Source organism: Trachypithecus francoisi, unplaced genomic scaffold, assembly GCF_009764315.1.
Source record: "Trachypithecus francoisi isolate TF-2019V2 unplaced genomic scaffold, Tfra_2.0 Lachesis_group20, whole genome shotgun sequence".
Lineage (NCBI taxonomy): Eukaryota > Metazoa > Chordata > Mammalia > Primates > Cercopithecidae > Trachypithecus > Trachypithecus francoisi.
Window position 1 is genome coordinate 31724483 of NW_022681466.1, and position 23801 is coordinate 31748283.

The 23801-nt window shown below is 49.4% G+C and overlaps 1 protein-coding gene across 1 annotated transcript; it reads right to left on the reverse strand.

Moving 5' to 3' along the window:
• On the reverse strand, window positions 1-23425 carry TRIM25 (tripartite motif containing 25). The gene is made up of 9 exons (XM_033183595.1): window positions 22737-23425; window positions 17835-17930; window positions 13615-13848; window positions 10765-10924; window positions 8428-8493; window positions 4936-4962; window positions 4532-4615; window positions 4354-4452; window positions 1-1023 (listed from the first exon to the last, which is right to left on the reverse strand). Exons 1-9 carry the CDS (start codon window positions 23331-23333, stop codon window positions 494-496), a joined length of 1893 nt encoding a protein of 630 aa, XP_033039486.1. The 5' UTR covers window positions 23334-23425; the 3' UTR covers window positions 1-493.
• Window positions 23426-23801: the final 376 nt, after the last annotated feature.

The window sequence follows — 23801 nt, forward strand, 5'->3', positions numbered from 1 at the left end:
TGCGGATAATGGAGGTTATATAATATTGAAACTCAATGACTTTGGAATTTTAAAAACATCTATAGCGAGTAATGAAAACACCAAGATCTGAAGGCTACCCCAGAGAGCAAAGGGGCAGCCTTCAGATCCAAGTGACCCAAGACAGAACCTACAGTAGCTATGGATTTTCTCTAAGAGGAATCAGGCACTCATGACTTCACTGCCCAGAGCTCTGCCCAGCTGCCCAGCAGCCTGGAGATTTCCAGAACAATGGGGAGCAAGTCACCCTGCCCTGATAGGCACCAAGGGGTGGAAATGCCGCCCCACCTACAATACAATCACCCTCACCTCTTTCCTGGCTAAATCCCATATCCCACCCTCCCACCAGCTCCCCTCCCATGCTCCCAACGCTTGGCACCTCTTGGGGAATTCTCCAAGGAGAGTTCTGCCTGCTGCATTTTCACTAGGGTCTTGGGACCTCTGCAGGCAGTCAGCCCAAGTGTCTACAGCCTGCCTACTTGGGGGAGGAGATGGAGAGTGTGGCACCAGCAGAAAACACCCAGAAAGCCGGGTACAAAGCCTCGGTAAAGTCCACCTTGAACTTATACATCAGGTGGACCTTGTCGGCAACAGCGAAGAAGATGACAAAGCCGTGGTCACAGTTGAGAAGCACGCCCACCCGCGTGGCCTTGGTGGAGGGCAGGGTTTTCTCCACGTTATTGTGCCAGGCAGAGATCTTGGTGTTGAACCACTCCACGCACCAGGAGGCGCTGTTGCGGCCAAGCCTGCTCTCTGGGCCCTGCCGGTTCATGCTGCCGTAGCAGATGCCTACCCCACAGAAGTTGTTCTTCTGCAGCTCCACCTCCCAGTAGTGGATCCCCTTCTTGTAGCAGTGCAGGCCCAGCACCTGAGAGCAGTATGTGAACCTCTGGGGATGCGGCCGGTAGTTCTGAGGCATCTCAGCCACAGAAGCTACTGTATAGCATTCTGACAGAGCCACTTTGTTGTGGGCGGTGTTGTAGTCCAGGATGACTTTAACATAATCTGAGAAAACATCATCCCAAGGAATTAATTACAAGGGGCCCAAAGTGCTCTCACTTTTAGACCTTTCCCAAAGTGGTACTATTTATTCACTAGTTTTATCCATCCATGCACCCATCTACCCATTGGTCCATCCATCCACTCATCTGTCTGTCTATTCATCCATCTATCCATCTATCCATGTATCTATCAATCCATCCATGTATCCATCCATCCATCTATCCATATACCCATCTATCTACCTATCTATCCATTCTTCCATTCATCCATCTATCCACTTATTATCCATCCTTCTGCCTTTGCATTTATCCATTCATTCATTCATTAATCTATCCACCCATCTATCCATCTGTCCATTTATCTATCCATCCATCTACCTACCATTATTCATCAGCTCATCTATCCATCCATTCATCCATCCATTCTGTCCAGCCAGCCAGCCATCTATCATCTATCAGTCATCCATATGTCTGTCCATTCATCCATCCAAAACCATTTACCAGGCACCTGACTGACACCAGATTCTGGCACAAGATACACAAACGTGAACCAGAGAGACAAGGTGCCTGGCCTCATGGAGTTCACACTCCAACAAGCAAGGCAAGTCCATCAGTAACAACACCATGAGACTCACACTCTGCCAAAAGGGTAGGCACACACTGTAGGGACACAGAGACAAGGCAACTGATGCTACAGTTGGGGAACATTTCACTGGCAGGCTGGAATTGGAGCCGAGTAACAGATGATGAGAACTAGACAGAGAACAGAGAAAGAAAAGCTGTTCCAGACAGAAGGAACAGTGAGGGTGAAGCCATGGAGTGCCAAGAGGATTGGCATGTGCCGGGATTGGGGAAGCTGGGTAGCTAGGAACACAGATGCATCAGGAGAAGGGAAACATGACGGGGCTAGAAAGGGAAGGGCTCAGGAGTCTAGACTTTAACTGGTGGGCAGCAGGGAGCCAAGCGAGGTCTGTAAGCAGAGACATGGCCTGACTATATTCTTGGTGTGACACGAGCATGCCCTCCCTACCCTTTCTGCCATTTACAAGCAGTTCCAGGACATCTGAGGATTAAGCTCCCCTTAGTGTCGTCCCCATACTCAATCTCCTCTGCCTCCGCCCTCACAAGCAATCCTGGACCCATGGGAGATAGCTTATGGGGCAGCAAGGCAGATAGGGACAAACCTAGCTTGGGAACTTGGGAACCAAGAGACTTGGGCTTTCACCCTAGTCTCTTTTGTCCCTACTCACTTGCTAGGTGGCTCGGGGCATGACACTTTTCACTGAAGCCCCAGTTTTCCCCCAGGCAAAATGAATAAGCTGGGGGTGGAAAAGGCCCTAAGTTGATAGAACTTTACTTTCCCGGCTTATGCGGCTCTGCCACACAGTGCACAGCAGCTTCTGAAACGTGGTTCAGCACCGCTGCTAGCAGCTTGGGCAAGAGTTAGCTGCAGCCCAGGGCTGGTCTGGGCCTCTCATGCGGGGCAGGGACAGCGGCGGGCTACAAGAAGGCCAGCCCTGAGAAAGCAAGGGACCCACAGATCCCCACCAAGCCTGCTGCAGCTGCTTATGATAAAGGAAGGGCTATATTTTTCAGTGATTGGTTTTGGCCACCACATGGAAGTGGGTACCACTGGCAGGTGCTGCCTGGAGTGTTGCATATGGGTGCAGAGGAAACAAGACGGAAAGTGGGAGGGCCCTAGGCCTGGCCTTGACAACGGAACTCTACCCACTTCCAGGTTGGACGAGCTTGCAAAGGAGGGGTGGGTGGAAACCCCGGGGGTATAGTGGCTCAAGGGGCAAGAGGAGAGAGTGTCAGAAGAAGGAGGAATGCCACTGACAGGTGAAGCTAAATAAAAGCTGAAAGATTTATCCCTTGGATTTTGTGACACAGAGGACACTGATGACCTCAGAGCTGCCTGGGTCAAGGGCAGGACACAGGTCAGACTGCAGTGGCACGAGGATTAGACTTCAGGCTCCCACCTCGGCCCCACACTGCAACCCTGGGCAGCCAAACACCGAGATTCTGAATGAACCAGTCTGGGGGACAGCCTGGCATCAGGGATTTTAAAAGCTCCCCAGGATTCCAACACGTGGCTATAGCTGAGAGCCACCAATGTAGACAATCTGCAGAGCTGCTTTTCCCCAACTGTCCTCAAAAGGATCATGGAGGAAATGAGCTAAACATACAACTTTCTGTGCTTGCCTGAGTCTGATCTTGTAGGACTGGAACAGGGCCCAGGAATTTGTTTTTTGGGGTTTTTTGTTTGTGTTTGTTTTTTAAGACAGAGTCTTGCTCTGTTGCCCAGACTGGAGTGCAGTGGCACAATCTCAGCTCACTGCAACTTCCACCTCCCAGGTTCAAGTGATTCTCGTGCCTCAGCCTCCCAAGTAGCTGGGAGTATAGGCATGTGCCACCATGCCCGGCTAATTTTCTGTATTTTTAGTAGAGATGGGGTTTTGCCATGTTGGCCAGGCTGGTTTTGAACTCCTGACCTCAGGTGATCCACCCACCTCGGGCTCCCAAAGTGCTGGGATTACAGGCATGAGCCACCGCACCCAGCTAGTAATTTGTATTTTTAACAAGCATTCGGATGAAAGGGAGGCAGGAAACAGAGCTGTAGCTGAGACAGTTTTGCTGGGTTTTTGTGATTTGGAGAGATGTAAACATGCTACAGATAGGCAAGCCTAGGTAGAGATGCTAAGGGTGAAGAGATGGGAATGGGAAGGCCTAAGAAAGAGCAGAAGATTCCAGAGAGCGCATGGGGAGCAGACTCCAGAGCCCAGGGCCAGGGACTAGCCTTGGGAAAGGGGCCAGGAGGCGAGAAAGGGGGCATGGTGGATGCAGATGCAATGACAGCAGAGCAGGGGGAGCCCCTTTTACAGAGTCTGTCTTTTCCGTGAAGCAGAAGGTGGGCGGGACAGGGAGAAGGCTGGAGCTATGGCCAGTGGGAAGTCTTGGGAATGGTGGCTCTGGAGAGTAGTGGGGAGGAGACAGGAGATGCAGGGCAGGTGTGCCGGCAATGGGATGCCCGGTGAAGGCTGGTGACCACAATCGCCCTGCCTTCTCTGCAGGGGACATGCAGGTGCCCACCCACAGAGAAAGGTGAGCTCAATTGGGCCAGACTAGATGGCAAGAGGGAGAGTCAAACCACCGATTGTGAAATCTGAGCTGGTTAGGAAAAGTAAAGAAAGGCACTGATGACTGGGAGAACATAAGGGAGCAACAAAGTAGAGGACAAGTGAAGGGGAGTGGCTGATACAGCCAGCCAGCGGCCTCAGAGAGCTGCACAGAGCGGTACAGAAGAGACAGAACCAGCCCCGAAGCTACTCACACTCCAGGAGCTCGGGTCTGGACTTGGCCAGGAAAGTCTCCAGCACCTTGGCCTTGAGAGATGCTGAGTTCAGATGGGAGCTGGTGGCTTTGGCTGCAGCTGGGAGAGGAAACAGAGAGCGATTTGCAGAACAAACTCCGAGAAGACAACCCAAAGCTCTTTGCCTGTGATAACTCACCCTCCAAGACAGCTTCTTTCAAATCCATTAACTGTTCCGGGGCTCCAAATGTGGGAAGCTTGCTGGGTAAGGCAGGGACAGAGGCTGGGGGTAAGGAAAGAGAAACATGATACAGAGCAACGGGATGGCCTCTACTCCCTTCCACATGGATTAAGACCTGCTTCTACAAACACATGCCTGAACAGCAGAGCAACACAGGGGACACCAGACAAGGCTAAAGTTACCTTATTCATCTCATTTATGCTGTCCTCCCCTCCAGCCTCAGGCCTGTTGCCATTACAGAACGGACTCATATAGAACCCACCACAGAACCCTGATGAGCGAGGTCAACTCTCGCTACCAGCATTTAGTTCTGTGCTCAGGCAGTCTCAAGAAACAAACAGTTGCAGAAATGCATAACTTACGAGGTTTCTTGGATTTCTTTTCCTCTTCTGCAAAAGAAAGTTTTCAGAATTAAGATCTTTTAAGGCACAACACAACGACATTTTCAAAATAATAACATTCATGTGCATGAATTTGATCCAGACAAATAAAAGGATGTTTTAACTTGAAAAATAGAAGGAGTCAGCAGGCAAAATGAATCTACAGTGATAGAAACCAGCATGAGCGGTCGTGGGGGCAGGGACCGACTAATAAGGAGCATGAAGGAATTTTCTGGAGCAAGGGAAATCCTTCATCTTGATTTGGATAATGGGAACACATGTATGCATTTGTCAAAATAGATCTAACTGCACATTTAAGATTTACTGCAGGGAGAAAAGAGATTTACTGCAGGTAAATCATATTTCCATAAAGGAAAAAACACAAATAAAAACCAAATAGGGAATCAGAAAAAAAAAAAAAAAAAAAAAAAGCTTGCCAAGCGCTGGGTGCACAGTGGCTCACACCTGGAATCCTAGCACTTTGGGAGGCCGAGGTGCAGGGATCACTTGAGCTCAAGCATTAGAAACTAGCATGGGCAACATGGGGAAACCCCATTTCTACAAAAAAAAAAAAAAAAAAAAAAACTAGCCAGGCCTAGTGGCACGCACCTGTAGTCCCAGCTACTTGGGAGCTGAGGCAGGAGAACTGCTTGAGCCCAGAAGGATGAGGCTGCAGTGAGCTGTGTTCTTGCCACTGTACTCCAGCCTGGGCAAAAAAAATGAGACCCTGTCTCAAAAAAAAAAAAAAAAAGAAAAGAAAAGAAAGAAAGAAAAAGCTTGCCAAATCTTTTAAAAATATCTGGAGTGTCTACCAGCAGGAACTGAGTTTGGCTAAAATAGTCGTTCTCAAAATCTGGTGCCCAAGCCAGCTGCAGTGGCATCACCGGAGAACCCCTAAAAAATGCAAATTATTGGTCAGGCACTGTAGCTTACTCCCACAATCCCAGCAATTTGGGAGGCTGAGGTGGGAAGACTGCTTGAGGCCAGGAGTTCAAGATCAACCTGGACAACATTTCAATATCCCATCTCTACAAAAAAAAAAAAAATTGTTTTATTTAGCCTGGTTTGGTGGCACATGCCTATAGTCCTAACTACTCAAGAGGCTAAGGCAGGAGGATCACCTGAGCCCAGGAGTTTGAGGCTGCAATGAGTTCTGTTCGTACCATTGCACTCCAGCCTAGGCAAAAGAGCGAGACTCTGTCTCTTAAAAAATAGTAAATGCAAATTCTTGGGCCCCAAGCCAGAGCCACTGAATCATAAAGGTTGGGGGGTGAGACCAGCAATCTGTGGCATACAAGCCCTCCAGGTGAGTCCAAAGTCCACTCAAGTGGGCTAGAAGATTCCAGGTTCCTTCTTTGCCACCTTCCACAACACCGGAACAAAAAAGGGTGTTTTTGAAATCATATCTCTGCCCACCTGCAGGACACCTGACATCACAGATAAGCCCCACTCTCTCCTATTACCCTCTACCTCCCCAGCAGACCTCTGTCACACCACGAAGCCCCCACTACCGCTTCTCCTACTTCAGAGTCACATACTCGCCATCGCTCACTCTCTGCCCCATTTCCTCACCTCCTGCCACTTTCCCACCTACTCCCTGTGGACCAGCATCCTGGGAGGCCCAGGCTGTGACATCAGTCTAGGGCACAGGCACCTCCCTCATCACCTACCCTTAGACATCTTTCTGCACTGGGACTAGTCCATTCCCTCCTCCCCTATTTCCCCATTTCAGCCTACAGGAGCCTCGATTCATTCCCGAACTTTATTCTCCAGGGTGTCATTCTGCTGTGACAGGAGGATCTCACCTCACCGGGGAACACACCTGCCTGCTGGCCAGCATCCCCAGCTCCTTCATTCATACCGAGGGAGGAGCTTTCAGAGGAAGGTGACTGAGGAAGAACACAGGCCAACAGTACTTTTCCACTTGCTCTTTCACTTCCCTTTTCACACAAAGTACCCTTTGAAGTTTTCCGGCCCAGCTAAGGGCTCTCTCCTCCATCTGCACCAGGCATCCTAGCCCTGACTCTGTTCCATTCTGGGACCGATACCACACTCTGCCTGCTACAGGAGGCCTAAACACTAAGCACAAGCAACAACAACAAAAAAGAGCAAGCCCTGGCTCTCTCATCCCCCCAACACCAGCAGTGTGCAGCCAGCCCTCCTGGGTTCACACTGACTTTTCAGGGAAGCAATGACAGCTAACGTTTCAGTGGTATATGGACATGTCAGTGGTATATGAACATGTCAGCAGTATGTGGGCATGTCAGCAGTATATGGGCATGTCAGCGGTATATGGACATCTCAGCGGTATATGGACATCTCAGCGGTATATGGACATCTCAGCGGTATATGGACATCTCAGCGATATATGGACATCTCAGCGGTATATGGACATCTCAGCGGTATATGGACATCTCAGCGGTATATGGACATCTCAGCGGTATATGGACATCTCAGCGAAATATGGACATCTCAGCGGTATATGGACATCTCAGCGATATATGGACATCTCAGCGGTATATGGACATGTCAGCGGTATATGGACATCTCAGCGGTATATGGACATCTCAGCGGTATATGGACATCTGGACATCTCAGCGGTATATGGACATTTCAGCGGTATATGGACATCTCAGCGGTATATGGACATTTCAGCGGTATATGGACATGTCAGCGGTATATGGACATGTCAGCAGTATATGGACATCTCAGTGGTATACGGCTCATAAAGAGCTCTCACAGCCAGTGTCCCCTCATCACTCACAATCATCTTGTGGTCTCGATATCACTGTTGTCCACATTTGCAGAACAGGATCACTCTTCTCCCCAACCCCTATGTCAATGGCAGGTGCCTGCCCAATGAGGGGGATAGTACCCCTAGGAGGGCAAAAATGGATCCTTAGGGGAGGGGGAGTAAAAAAAGATTACTCTTTTTATGTGTAAAAGCACAGAACATAAACAGTTATGCAGTAGATGGGAGGTATTAAAATTTCATGGGTTGTAATTAGGAAAAAAATTTTCTCAAATGGTTCAGGGGATGAAGCAGGAGGAGGGCAATAGTGAGAAATCAAAAAAAAAAAGGTTGAGAAACGTGATAATAGCAGAAGCCCATTACAACCCAGAAGACTGAACGCTGCTGAGATGCCAAGGAGGTTTAGCCTCCGCCCTTCCCGGACCACCATCAGTCTCCTCACCCAAGGCTCTGCCCAGGGACTTGGGTATAGTAAATATTTCTCAAAACAAGCCAGCTTCCGGCATCTTGCCGTTCCAGGCAGCCCAAAAATGCAATGCTGATGGACAGGGGAGCTTCTGCCACAGCCCTGCAACCCCCTGCAGTGGGGACTACCGCCAACTTCTTTCCCACTGAGGTCCAGGATCCACCGTGACTTGGGATGGGCTGGAAGTGACTTGGCCAGAGCCTGGGGAGGCCACAGCCAATGCTGTTGCCATGGAGACAGGGGTGGGGCTACTTACTGGAGACCTTCTTCGCAGGGCGTGTGGATTTCTGTGTGGACGCTGGGTCATGCTCTCCAGGGTCACCTGTGTCACAGAAGAAGGGCCCAGTGTGTGTGGCTCCTCTCACTGACCTTAGAAGCCAGCTTTGCCATGGTTCGCTGGGCAGGCAGAGGGTTTACACAGACAGCCATTTCCTCCAACCTTCCCCATCCCATCCTTTACAAGAACTACAAACAAGGTGATCTAAGAACCAGTTTGGTGTGTTCCCTCTTTTCTCTGACTTAAAATGTAGCGAGGGTCAAGTCTTTTTTCCACCAGCACCCAGCTCTGTGGCCTCTGGACTTCTCTGAGCTTTGGTTTCTTCGAGCACACAATGGGGATGACTTCACCTTGCTCATGGATGATGTGACTCCTGAATGAAATCAAGGTCATGCAGCGGAGGCTGGGTCAACACTTGTTCCTTTCCCACCGTTCTTTCTCTCCCCTCCTCCCACATACCAGCCACCTATAGCTTTGCCCCCACGCAGCACTTCCACAATGGGGCTGCACCGCCACCGATTTCAGAAGCCCTTCTGCAAGGACACTCGGCAGGCCAAGCTGACATTCAAGTCCAATCCTGGGCTACACAACAGAGATTTACTATGGGCCAGGCTCTGTGCTAGGCACTAGGGAAATAGTGTTGAAGAAAAATCAGACAGGCCAGGCACAGTGGCTCAAGCCTGTAATCCCAGTGCTTTGGGAGGCGAAGGCAGGAAGATCACTTGAAGCCACAAGCTCAAGATCAGTCTGGACAACTGAGCACGACCCTGGCTCTACAAAAAAAAATGTTTAGGCTGGGCCCAGTGGCTCACGCCTGTAATCCCAGCACTTTGGGAGGCTGAGGCAGGCAGATTAGTTGAGGTCGAGAGTTCGAGACCAGCCTGACCAAAATAGTGAAACCATGTCTCTATTAAAAATATAAAAATTAGCCAGGTGTGGTGGCACATGCCTGTAATCCCAGCAACTCGGGAGGCTGAGGCAGGAGAAATGCTTGAACCCAGGTGGCAGAGGTTGCAGTGAGCCGAGGTTGGGCCATTGCACTCCAGCCTGGGTGACAGAGTGAGACTCTGTCTCAAAAAAAAAAAAAGAAAAAAATTGTTTTTAATTAGCCAGGCAAGATGTTGTGTATCTATAGTCCTAGCTAGTCAGGAGGCTAAGGCAGGAGGATCACTTAAGCCCAGGAGTTTGAGGTTACAGTAAACTATAATCACGCCATTGCATTCCAGCCTGGGCGACAGAGCAAGATCCTGTCTCTAAATAAATAAATAAATAAATAAATAAATAAATAAGCCACAGCCCCTGACCTCATAGAGATCACAACCTAATGGAGGAGATATATGGGGAACCCGAGGAAGAGTGCGATACTGCCCATGCAAGAGCCCCAGGAGGATGATAAGGACCCCGGGCCCAGTCTGAGGAGTGGGAGCAGTGGCAGGGGAGGCTGGCTATAAATGTAATGTTTTGGAGATCTTTGAAGGGTGAGAGGAGTTAATGAGTGAAGATGGTGGAGTTCAAGCCTTCTGGAGAGTGGGGAAGAGCAAATACAAAGGCACTGTGGCAGGAAGTTTTGCATATTTGAGGAACTGAATGCAGAGAGATGCACCAGAGGAGGGTGGAGAGAGATCTTGGGCACCTTGGGGCTAGAGAGAGACCAACAGGGCCTGAGCTGGCTTCTAGACCAGGGTCAAGGGTTTGGTCTGCATTAGGGAGTAATGGGAAGCCTAGTGAGAGGGCAAAGCAGAATAGGTCCCAGGACATGAGCTCTGCAACATGAAAATATCTCTCTGGCTGCCGCAGCAGATGCAGAGGGTTTAGGAAGCTGCCACAGTCATGGGGCGACAGGTGATGGCAATGGAGAACAGGCAAGCAGCACTAGGATCAGCAGACTGAGTCAGGAGATTGAAAGAAGTGAAATTTGGCAATGGATTGGATATGGGGTAATGAAAAGGGGGTGTCAGAGGAATTCTAGATTTCTCCCCCAAACGAGCCATTCCCCCACCAAATACAGTAACAAGCCCTAGCCCATTCAAAACCCATCCAAGTTGGCCTCAAGATCACAGGTCAAAAGAGCCTATCTGTTCAGAAAGTCCAAGCATGAACATCAAGTCCCCAAAAATGCTTTAGGAACGATCCTAAAATGTCAGGATGAAGCAGACTCCCCACCAGCCTCCAGACGGAGGGCGGATGTTTCAGGAGCCCTGAAACTCAGGCCCCAGTGCTCGGGATCATGCCCCAGTCTCCCATCCCAAAACATTGAGGGGACCCATCGGGTTACAGGGCTCCACAGGGGGCAGCACAGGGGGCTGCTAAGGTCACCTGAGCTGGGGGTGGGCTCCTGGAGCTGCCTGATGCACTGCTTCAGCTCGTTTTTGAGGTCTAAGGTGCTATGGTAGATGCCTTTTATCAGCTTCTGGTTCAGTTCCACCTCGGGGATGTAGACTGGCTTTGTTGAGATTCCTCGCAGTTTTGATGCTTTCTGAAACATGCCAGGGGGTTAGTGCAGGCAGCTCTGGTGAAACTGGGACCTAGGCTCAGTCTTCACCAACCGCAGGAAGCTCTCCCCTAGGCCCATGAGTGCTAAGTTCAATCAGCCTTCTCAAATTACAGGCCAGAGGTCACCAGGAGTTTAAATAACACTTGAAGACACAGTAATCTGGAGCTGGAAGGGACCCCAGAGGTCACTCATCTTACAGATGGGGAAACTGAGGTCTAGACATGGCCGGTAGCCTGCCAGGAACTCCACCAGCTAGGGGCACAGACATAGCTGGAACTGAGGTCTTTTGATCCCCCAGGACGATGTTCATTCCACTTTTCTAGTGAGGGTGGAAAAGCACAGGAAACTCGGGACCACTCCAATCCTAGGGGAACAGCTCTAATCACACATTCTGGTAACAGACAGGAACATCTCAAGGGATGTGGATTCCAGCCTGGGAATATCTTATGGGAAAGGAGAGTCTTCCTGGAAGTCCCAAACTTTGAGAAAAATAGGGTTGTACAGTATCAAGAGGCCTACATGTGCACTCAGATCCTTCGAGTACTTGGGGCAGCTACTCCAATAGACAGGAATGAGCACTTGGGATGAAACTTAACGCCATCCAGACTAGGCATGCATCAGGCCTCAGTGCACAGAGAGAAGGTTCCCATTCACTTCTGCACTGTCTCCCTACCCCCTGATCTGAACAAGGAATCTAGGCCTTGCAGGGAGAGCTGCAGGTCACTCAACCAATGGGGCACACCACTATATGCCAAGCACTCTGCTATGTGCTGGTCAGATTTGCAGGAGGATGAATGGGGGTAATAAGAGATGGGTTTACAGTCAAAACAGCCAGGAAAAAATGCACGTCTGAAACAACATCACCCAATGCTACTGTAGAAGCAGTGTGGCATGCTTGCGAACACCGATATGGCATGACAATGGGATCCAAGGCCCTGGAAGGATACGACTCACTAGGTAAGAATGCCCGGCATGGCATCCCACCCACACCCACTGTGTCTGGGGAACAGTGAGTGCACGGGGCATGACCCAGGGGTGGGTGATAAGAGATGAGGCTGCTGGCACAGGCAGGGCCCAGTCACCCAGGACCCTGCAGGCCGTGCTAAGGGACATGAGGCCAGAAATAGCAGGGGGCCCATGCTTTAGAAAGATACTTTGATACAGTCTGGATGTTTGTCCCCTCCAAATCTCACGTTGGAATGTGATTCCCAGTGTTGGAGATGGGGCAGGGTGGGAGGTGTTCGGGTCATGGGGGTGGATCCCCCATGCATGGCTTGGTGCCCTCCCCATGGTAACAGGTAAGTTCTTGCACAAACTAGTTGTTTAATGGAAACTGGCACTTCCTCCTCTGTCTCTTGCTCCCTCTCTAACCCTGTGACATGCCTGCTCCCAGCTTCACCTTCTGCCATGAGTAAACGCTTCCTTCCTCACCAAAGGCCTCACTAAAAGCCAGACAGATGCTGGTGCCATGCTTGTACAACCTGTAGAACTGTGAGCCAAATAAACCTCCTTTCTTTATAAATTACTCAGTCTGGTTGGGCACAGTGGCTCACACCTGTAATCTCAGCACTTTGGGAGGCCGAGGCGGGTGGCTCACCTGAGGTCAGGAGTTCGAGACCAGCCTGGCCAACATGGTGAAACCCTGTCTCTACTAAAAATACAAAATTAGCTGGGCGTGGTGGGGTGCACCTGTAATCCCAGCTACTCGGGAGGCTGAGGCAGGAGAATCACTTGAACATGGGGGCACAGGTTTCAGTGAGCCGAGATCATGCCACTGCACTCCAGCCTGAGTGACAAGAGCAAAACTCCATCTCAAAATAAATAAATAAAATAAATAAATAACTCAGTCTTGGGTACTCCTTTATAGCAACGCAAAAGGGACTACTAACACACACTTCCAGGGGCTGCTGGAGGAAGGATGGGAGGAAGAGGTGGAGTGTGTGTGGTAGGCAACATTCTAAGATGGCCCTCAAGCCCCCGACCCCAACTGATGTACATACCCTATACAATGCCCTCCCCTTGAGTATGGGCAGGATGGTGAATGAAATAGGATATCACCCCTGTGATTAGGTTAGGTTATATGGCAAAGGGGGTGGAATATTGCAGGTGTAATTAGCATCTCAAATCAATTGATTTTGAGTTCATCAAAAGGGCAGTCATCTGGGGTGGACCTGACTTAATCGGGTAAAATCCCTTAAAAGAGGGATTGCCCCTTTCTAGAGGAGAAATTCTCATGCTGGCCTTGAAGAAGTCAGCTATCAATCTGAGAGACAACCAGCAGGAAATTGGCGGGGGGGTCCTCAGTCCTACAACCATAAGGAACTAAATTCTGCCAACAACCACAAGACAACCCTGAGCTCCAAAGGAAACAGCCTGGCCATCCCTCACAGACTGTAGCCTGGTGAGACCCTATGCAGGCCACCCATAAAGCCATGTCCAGATTCCTGAGCCAGAGAAACTCTGAGAGAATAAATATACATTTTTTGAAGCCCCTACATTTGTGGTAAGTTGTTGCCCAGCTCAGAAAACTAATACAGCATGTGTCTCAGGGATGCTTCCAGTGACCTCTTCAAGTCCCCAGCTCCTTGAGGGCCTTATCATCAACAGCATGATCTCAGGCAAAAAAAAAAAAAAAGAAAGAAAACATTCAACAATGCCCTGTGGCGACCCACCTCCAGAAACTCGAACTCATCCCCCTCGGTAAGGCCCCGTTCAATCTCCTCCTTCAGGTTCTGGATCTCACTCTTCTTCTTGAGGAGAATCTGATAAATGGTGTCGAACTTGGTGTTGACCCTCTTCTCCTCTTCCTTTATCTTCCTTGTCGAGGTGGACTCTGAGGCGTCCAAGAGAGCCTTCATTTCCGTGTATTCTTGTCGTAGCTGCTCCACCTTTCTGTTTGCATTCATCTGAGAGGGCCAAGGCAAGAGGACACTCATCAAAGGGGCAAAAATGCTAAGGCTGCAGCCTCAAGCGCTGGTGAGATGTGGAGTTCCAGGAACTCTTACCTGTACTTTGTGGGAGAACAAACCACTTTGGAGAGCAACTTGACAATATCAAATAAATTTGGAGGTGCTCATACACTATGACTCAGCAGCTCCAGTCCTAAGAATCTATGCTACAAAAAATCGCAGCCACCTGCCCCTGAGACATGCATAAGAATGTTCACAGGCAGCATTGTCTGAAGTAGCAAAAACCTGGAATCAACCTGAACATCCATCAGAAGAAGACTTGATGCAAAGACTGGGAGCTATTCATAGGACGGACTGTTAAACAGTTACAAAAATTAATAAACTGGAGCTATGCCTGGATAAATCTCCATGACAGAAAAACTTGCAGAAGAAGATCCATCATATGATGCTCTTTCAACAAAGCTTAGAAACAAACAGAATGGTTATATGCACAAAGAAACGTGTGGGAATGAATAAATAAATTCAGGAGAGTGGTTACTTCTGGAAGAGAGGAAGGGGGTAGAATAAGGAAGAAACAGATGGGAGGGGCTGCATTGATGATATTTTATTTCTTAAGCTAAAGGTGATTCATGGGCAATTTTTAAAAATAAAAGTCAGCAAGAGATCAAGACCATTCTGGCCAACATGGTGAAACCCTGTCTCTACTAAAAATACAAAAATGAGCTGGTTGTGGTGGCCCACACCTGTAGTCCTAGCTACTTGGGAGGCTGAGGGAGGAGAATCGTTTGAACCCAGGAGGCAGAGGTTGCAGTGAGCCAAGATGGTGCCACTGCACTCCAGCCTGGGAGACAGAGCAAGACTCTATCTCATAAAATAAAATAAAATAAAATGAAACAAACAAAACAAAATAAAAAGTCAGGATGCAGCTCTGCAAAAGTTCTAGAGAATATCATGCTCTAGAACTGTACTTTCCAATAACATAGCCACTTGCTACATGTGGCTACTGAACACGTGAAATGTGGCTAGTCCAAACTGAGACTTGCCATGAGTGTAAAATACATACTGGCTTTCAAGGGTTTCATACCAAAAAAAGGAATGTAAAATACCTTAAAACTTTTAAATTGATGATATGATGAAAGAATAATACTTAAGATATACCAAATTAAATAAACTGCAATATTAAAATTAATCTCAGTCAGGTGCAGTGATTCATGCTCATAATCCCAGCACCTTGGGAGACCAAGGCAGGAGGATCGCTTGAAGCCAGGAGTTCAAGACCAGCCTGGGCAACACAGAGAGACCCTTTCTCTACAAAAATAAAAAAAAAAATTAGATGGACTGTATTCCTAGATAGTGGGGGGTGAAGGGGGTAGGCTGAATCAGGAGGATTACTTGAGCCCAGGAGTTCAAAGCTGCAGTGAGCTATGATTGCTCCACTACACTCCAGCCTGGGTGACAGAGTGAGACCTGTCTCTAAAAAAGATAGATAAATAAAATAAAATAAATTTCATGTACTATTCAAATTAACTTAAAATTACATCTGCACTCCTACATTTCTGCTGGACAGCACTGCTTTAGCAGCTGCAATTTTGTTTCACATCTTGGGTAGCCTCAATAGCTGCTATGGTTTGAATGTCTCCTGCAAAGCTCATGCTGAGACTGAATTGCCATTGAGGTGATTAGATTGTGAGGGCTTTGCCCTCGTGAATGGATTTATGTCCTTATCACAGGGTTTGACCTCCTTTTTCCTGTCCCGCTCTCCTGCCTTCCATCCTTCTGCCATGGATGATCCTCACCAGATGCTGGAAGCATGCTCTTGGACCTCTCAGCCTCTAGAACTTTGAGCCAAATAAACTTCTCTTCTTTGCAAATACCCAGTCTGTGGTACTCTGTTATACCAGCAGAAAATGGACTAAGACAATAGCTCAGAATCAAACATAACAAAGAGAAAAACACACAAGAAGGACAGTAGACTGGAAGAGAGGAATTCAAGTATTTCTTCGTCATTTTTTTTTTTTTTTTTTTTTGAGATGAAGTTTCGCTCTTGTCACCCAGGCTGGAGTGCAATGACATGACCTCAGCTCACTGCAACCTCTGCCTCCCAGGTTCAAGTGATTCTCCTGCTTCAGCCTCCCGAGTAGCTGGAACTATAGGGATGCACCACCATGCCCGGCTAATTTTTTGTATTTTTAGTAGAAATGGGGTTTCACCAGGTTGGCCAGGCTGGTCTTGAACTCCTGACCTCAGATGATCCACCCACCTTCGCCTCTCAAAGTGCTGGGATTACAGGCGTGAGCCATCGCGCCCAGACTTCTCTGCCAATCTTTTACTGTGCGACTTCTAATGTGACTACAAGTGTCCCCCAGTGTTCATTTTCCCTTTTTTCCTTTTGGTAAGAGAACATCCCTGGAGTTTCATCTGAGCATGTGGCTACTCAGACTACATTTCCCAGCCTCTCCTGCAGCTAGGCTAGGTGATGTGACAAAACTCCTTCCAATGACCCATGCCCAGGAATGATATGTGCAACACTGTATCACTTGTGTAAAGGAAAATTGCTTATTGTCCTCCACTTCCTCTTTGTCCCTTTTCTCACAGGCTAGAACAAAGATGTAATGGTAACTCAGCTTCAGCCAAAGAGGTTGGGACAATACCTTGTAGAATAGTAGGGTAATAAGAAGGGAGAACCCTTAATCCCTGAATGATCACATGAACCCTTAGTCTGGGTTACTCATGTGTGGGTTTGGACTGTCAGTTGGCAAAATAAACTTCGATCACATTTAAGCCTCTGAATTTTGGTGTATCTTTGTTACAGCAGTATAGCCTGCCCTCTAACAAATATAGGTACTTTCACGTGCATTCTTTCATTTATCTCACAATCATCTTCAGAAAGTTGTGATTCCATTGTGCAAATTGGGAAACGAAGGTTCGAAGATCTGTCAACATGACCAAAGCAACATAAGCTAGTATGTGACAGAGCTGGTATTCTAACCTAGATCTCATCTAATTAAACCATAACTGCTGCAATAAAACTGGGTGCTGCAGCTCTGAAAAGGGGTAAAAATCTGATCTTTCCATTTAAAAGCAATTTAAACGTATTGAAAATCTGAAAAACAGAGGGAACAAAACCATTCCTAATTTACCACTCCAACACTTCCACTATGATCCTTCCATAATATTCCCTTTCAGTTTCTTTCCATGCTGTCTGTAATGGGTTGAATGCCGGGCCCCCAAAAGACATGTCCATATACCAGAACCTGTGACTGTAATCTTACTGAGGAAAGAGGTCTTTGCAGATGCAATTAAAGATCTTGAGATTCGATCATCCTAGATTACCCAGGTGCTCCCTAAATCCAGTGACAAGGGTCCTTATTGGAGATGGAAGACACTAAGGGAAGAAGAGACAGATATGTGAAGACAGAGGCAGAGATTGGAGGGACGCAGTCAGAAGCCAAGGAATGCCTGAGCCACCAGAAGCTGTAAGAAGCAAGGAAGGGTTCTCCCCTAGAAACTTCGGGAGTGTGGCCATGCCAACATCTCGATTTTGGACTTCCGGCCTCCAGAGCTCTGCCAGAATACATTTCTGTTGTTGTAAGCCACCAAGTTTGTGGCAATTTGTTACAGTAGCCCTACAAAACTAATATACTTCCTTTTTGTAAATAAATGCAACCCTAGGAGGTATACACTTTTGCTTCCTCTTTTTCTCCCACTTTATATCATAATCATTTTTTTGAATTACTACTTTTTAACACTAATTTATAATGATTTCCCCCACAGTTGGGCTTACAGGTAATTTTCAGTTCGGGTTTGCAAAGGATCTCTCTCGGACACACAGCTATCTGCATGCTTTGCAAGGTTGATGTTTCATCCTGACACCGTGAGTGCACCCAACACCAGCCTTGTCATGGTCAGAGCCACGCCTGTCCTGCCTGGAAGGCAAGGAAAGCCACAGGGCAGGGCTGGCCTCGGAGAGCCCTGCCACTCACCCGCACATCCTGCTGCCTGTTTCTCACATCATCCAGCGCTCTCGACGCCCCGTTGATCTGACTGTACATGACAGTTAGTTTGTGCCTCAGGGTGGCCTGCAGGGAAAACAAATGAGGGTGAGAATGCACCTCTTCAGCCAAGCCCCACCAGAAGCCGTCCCTGGATCTATCCCACAGGATAGATTCCTTCCTCTTCCACTCCACCCAAGTCTTACCACCCCAAGTTCTGTCACCCGAGCCTTGCCTGCTTGGAGCTTTTTGAAGTATTCTAATACTTACTACCTCCCTTCATCCTTCTCAGAGGACAGTACAGACCAGGGTTCCAGTCCCAATTCCCAGCTGTGCAACTGTGTCCTTCATCTCAGTTTTCTTGGACACAAAATAGATACAACTGTCCCCAGCTCACAGGGATATTGGGAGGATTAATTGAAACCATGTAAGTACTCAGCCCAATGCCTGGATCTTAGGAAAAACATACTACATGTCAGCTTATATTATTATGAGTTTCTTCTCTAATTACCCATTTTACAGCCAGTGAAACTCAGCCAAGGAAGACAGCAAGGTGGCCAAGCTCACACAGGAATAGAACGAGCTGGGACAGCTGCTTCGGTAATGGCAGGTGGGGCCAGTCAGACCAGTCCTCCCACTGCAAACAACCAGGAAAGCAGTCCAAATAATGGGGCAGGGGGGAGATCTGCTAAAAGACGCTGGAGAGCCAATCAAGCAGAGGATTAAGAAGTCAAGGTTCAGGAGAAGGGGGAAGGGGGCTCAAAGAGATAAGCCTGATATCAAGGATGTTCACTCCAGAGGCATCTGCCAATCCCAGAACAAAGCTGGGAGCCTTTGTCAGCTTCACAGGGCAGGGAGACAGAAATCAGAGTCCAAGGCTCACTGTAGACTGGGACCACCAAGGGCTGGGAAGATGAATCAGCCAGCCAGGCGCAGTGTTTCATGCCTGTAATCCTAGCACTTTAGGAGGCCCAGGCAAGTGGATCATTTGCGCTCAGGAGTTTGAGACCAGCTTGGGCAACATGGCAAAACCCTGTCTGTACTAAAAATACAAAAATTAGCCAGGCATGGTGGTGCACACCTGTAGTCCCAGCTACTTAGGGGGCTGAGGCAGGAGGATCGCTTGAATCCGGAAGGTTAAGGCTGCATTGAGTCGAGATGGCATCACTGCACTCCAGCCTAGGTGACAAAGTGAGACCCTATCTCAAAAAAAAAAAAAAAAAAGATGAAGCAGCTCACAGGGGCTGAAGCCCAGCCACAAATCTGCTCAATCCTAGCCACCTCCAGAAACAAAGGCAAACTGTATATGAAGGAAGCTAATATCCTCATCTGATTTCTATTAATTTTCATAACCAATATCTGAGTCTCCTGCCTCTTTGCTCAGATGAAATAATGGGGCACAGAAACAGGAAGGCAAATCACCACCACTGTAACAAGAGCAGCTAGTATTTATTGTGCACTTACTGTATGCCAGGCACTGTTCTAGTGCTTTTCCTGTATTAACTTACTTAAAGCTAAGAACAACACTACGAGGTAGGAATTACCCAGCCTTTACAGACAAAGACACTGAGGCATGGAACAATTAAGTGACTTGCCCCAGCTACACTACTAGTAACTGGCACAGCTAAGATCCCGATATAAAAATCATAGACACATGTCCAAAAAGAGCATGCTGGAGATTTCCAGAAAAAAACCATTTCCTTCCTGAAACTAGCAGACTCAACATACTCTGGCCCTCTCTTCCACTTTTCCAGACTCTTCAACTCCACCCAGGATATTCTGGGCGGAACCTGATTTTGAATCTGGATTTGAACAACCCAATGACAGTCACATGTAGGGGTTGGAGGCAGGGACCAAGGCCACACTAACTCAATCCAAAAAGCCCAAGCTGCTCATGATGTTTCAAACTTGACCTCTGTGACACTGCCCTTCGACCTGGCCTCTAACAGTGGCCAAGATAAGGTGTGGGCCAAAGACCAGGCCTATATACATCCGGCCTTGCTGGCCTCCGAGCAGGAAGAGACCTCATAACACCCCAAGGCTGCCAACTGCTTCATTTTCAAGAGCTGCTCATAGCATTACACCCTGAGCCCTGTATTTTGAAAGATTTGATGCGCCATTAATCAAACATATGCAGTAGTACTCTCATTATGAATGGTGCCCACATGACTCCAGACCAAAGGAAAGTGACCCAAAAACTTTGGTAGCAGCAATAATCCCCTAATCAAAGATAAAGGACTTTTTGAAATTCTGAGGATCCCTTCACAGACTGGAGACTTGGGTCTTCCACATGGGAGGCACCAGTCTCAAGTCCGCCCATACCAGTGGCCAAGACAACCCAACCCCCAAGGCCAAGGGCATTGCCCAGCTGAGACTGGCTCTGCCAACAGTGATGGGCAGCAGTAGCAGGGCTCAAAAAGCAGACCTGTTATAGGACTCAGCAAGTCAGGACAGCAGGGCAGGCATTGGCAGAGGAAGGCCTGTTGTTAGGAATAAACAGCAGAGTTTAGGCCAGGCTCCTGGCTCACGCCTGTAATCCCAGGATTTTGGGAGGCTGAGGTGGGAGGATCCCTTGAGGTTGGGAGTTCAAGACCGGCCTGGACAACATAGTGAGATCCCGTCTCTACAAAAAATGTTTTAAAATAATAGCTGGGTGTGGTGGCACACGCTTGTAGTCCTAGCTACTCAGGAGGCTGAGGCAGGAGGATCACCTGAGTCCAGGGTTTAATGTTATAGTGACCTATGATCACGCCACTGTACTCCAGCCTGGGTGACAGAGTGAAAACCTGTCTCTAAAAGAAAAGATTAAAAAATGTATATACATGGGCTGAGCGTGGTGGCTCACGCTTATAATCCCAGCACTTTGGGAGGCCAGGGCGGGTGGATCACAAGGTCAGGACTTTGAGACCAGCCTGGCCAATATGGTGAAACCCAGTCTCTACTAAAAATACAAAAATTAGCTGGGCATGGTGGCACACGCCTGTAGTCTCAGCTACTCAGGAGGTTGAGGCAGGAGAATTGCTTAAACCCAGGAGGCAGAGGTTGCAGTGAGCAGAGACCGCACCACTGCACTCCAGCCTGGCAACAGAGCAAGACTCTGTCTCAAAAAAAAAAACTGATTTTACAGCCAGGCCCGGTGGTAGCACACCTGTAGTCCCAGCTACTCGGGAGGCTAAGATGGGAGGAGCACTGAGGCCAGGAGTTCAAGACCAGCCTAGGCAACATGGTGAGATCCTGTCTTTACACAAGAATTTTTTAAAACTTAGCCAGGTGTGGTGGCTCACATTTGTAGTACTACCTACTCAGGAGGCTGAGGCAAGAGGATTACCTGAGCCCAGGAGTTTGAGATTACAGTGAGCTATGATCACCCCACTGTACTCCAGCCTGGGTGACAGAGTAAGATCCTGTCTCTAAAAGAAAGAAAAAAAAAAAAGCCAAGTTTATAGCCAGGCATGGTGGCACACCTGTAGTCTCAGCTACTCAGGAGGCTGAGATGGGAGGATCCCTTGAGGCCGAAAGTTCAAGAACAGCCTAGGCAACACAGCAAGACCCTGTCTCTAAAAGGAAAAAAAAAAAAAGCCAAGCTTATATGCTACACAAAACTGGATGCAGACCCCCAACTCTGACCTTGCTCAGGCTACTGTCTCCTTTGACAACACGAAGACGGGTCTTGTTCTCCCTGAAGGTGCTGTGAGAATGAAATGAAATCAGGCCATGCTTTGGATCTTAGGCTGATGTAACAAAAGATGGTTTGATTTCAGCCTCTGCTTTGAGTCCACAAGGGAAAGGTATGATCCCCAGACAACCTAAAAACATTGCAGACCTGAAAGGCCCTTAGGAATCCACCTAGTCCCACAGCTTCACTATACTGGTTAGGACCCAGGTCCAGGGGCCAAACCCTGTGCTCAAAGTCACACGGCCAGGACAGAGGACACTATGGTGCAAGAGTGTTGGCTCTCCCTGTGGTTCTGATCCAGTGATTACTGGGAGGCTCCCCACCCTCCCTCTTAGGCCTCGAATAACAACCCTTCCTGATCACACGAACTCTCCGGCCCACCAAAGGCTTTTGCTTACATGACCTCAAGCTTCCTGGACTGTTTGGTGCTCCAGACTCTACGGACCTGGATATGAGGCTGGTCCATGGGGAGAAATGCAAACTATGAAATCGAACCAACCTGGGTCGCAATGCCTGCATGGCCATTTACTGCATTAGGTCAGGCTAAGTTCATTTCTCTGGACCTCAGTATCCTCAACAGTAAAATGAAACTAAATCATATCCACCTCCTGGGTGCCACCAGGACTTCGTGAGGGAACAGAGGTTACCTCCAAGGTTCACAGTTGACATTCAAAACCCTCTACTAAACACCATCAGATGGTGGGGCGCAGTGGCTCACGCCTTTAATCCTAGCGCTTTAGGAGGTAGAGGTGGGCAGATCGCTTGAGCTCAGGAATTTGAGACCAGCCTGGGCAACATGGCGAAACCTCATCTCTACAAAAAAGTAAAAAAATTAGCGAGCCTGTGGTCCCAGCTACTCTTGAGGCTAAGGTAGGAGGATCCCTTAAGTCCGGGAAGTCAAGGCTGCAGTGAGCTGTGATTCTGCCACTGCACTCCAGCTTGGGTGAGAGGGACGAGACCCTGTCTCAAAAAAATAAAAATAAATACCATCAGACAAAGGCTTATGGCAAGCAACCTAACCTGTCTTCATGGATGATGGCAGAGGACTATATAATCTCCCAGCGCCTTTCTAGTCTGACATTGGAGATGCCTCAGTCTCGAATTCAGGCCCATCTCCCCCAGGGCGTCCAGAGTGTGGCAGAGAGGCCCCCGGTGGCCCCTCTGCATCACCCAGTAGGCCCAGGCTGCCCTCTGCGCCCTCCCGGGCCATTCCTTACCTCCAGGTTGGCGCTGGCCTGGCTCAGGGACGCGGGAGAGCAGGACTTATGCTCCACCAGGCAGATGTGGCAGATGCACTCGCCGTGCTCGGGGCAGAAAAATTCCCGCAGCCGGTTGTGCTGGGAACATTTGCGGCGCAACAGGTCGCGAACGGGAGACTGCAGCGGGTGGTCCTGGAAGGCGGGGCTGTCGAAGTGCGGCTGCAGGTGCTCCTGACAGAAGGAGGCCATGCACACCAAGCATGTCTTCACGGCGGCCTCCTTCAGGCAGTGGTCGCAAGCCACCTGGGCACCCAGGCTGGGTGCAGAGGCGCGGGCGGGTGGCGTCCAGCCGTCGGCGGGTGGCTCCCGGGCCAGCTCGGCCTGCAGGAACTGCTCCACCACGTTGCACAGCACAGTGTTCTTGTGCAGCTGTGGTCGCGCCTGGTAAACGGCGCGGCACTGCGGGCACAAGTATGGGGCGCCCTGGACGGCCCACGTCTCGTTCAGGCACGACCCGCAGAAGTTGTGGCCGCACGGAGTGGTGACCGGCTCCTTGAAGGGCTCCAGGCAGATGGAGCACGACAGCTCCTCGGCCAGGGGGCACAGCTGTGCCATGGTGCTCCCAGGGGTCGGGACGCGACTACTACAACCGCGCTCCGAGGCTGCTGAGGAAACGAAACCTAGCCCGGGAAGGGCAGTCCCTGCAGCCGTCAGGAAGTCACGTGGGGCGCGGAGGGGCGGGCGCCGAGGACTGGGCGGGCCTCGCGAGGTACCCTCGGGAGCCTGCGGGCACCGAAGTGCCAGTCGCCCACGAACTGGCAAAGGTCGGCCGCGCTGCGAGCCTCGAGAGCTCCCGCGGACTGGGCGCGGGACGCCGGACTCGACCTTAGCCCCCGGCCGAACCTTAGAGCACCCTCGCGACCACCCGGAGGCTTCTGGGGGCCACTCTGCGGATGAGGAAGCTGACGACTGGGTGCAGAACCCCGGATCCCCAGATTCAGAGCCCAGGTCCAGTCGCGCTTCCGCGCAAACTTGCGCCCGGAGCAAGTCCCCTCCTTCCCAGCACTCATCTGAGACCAGAGA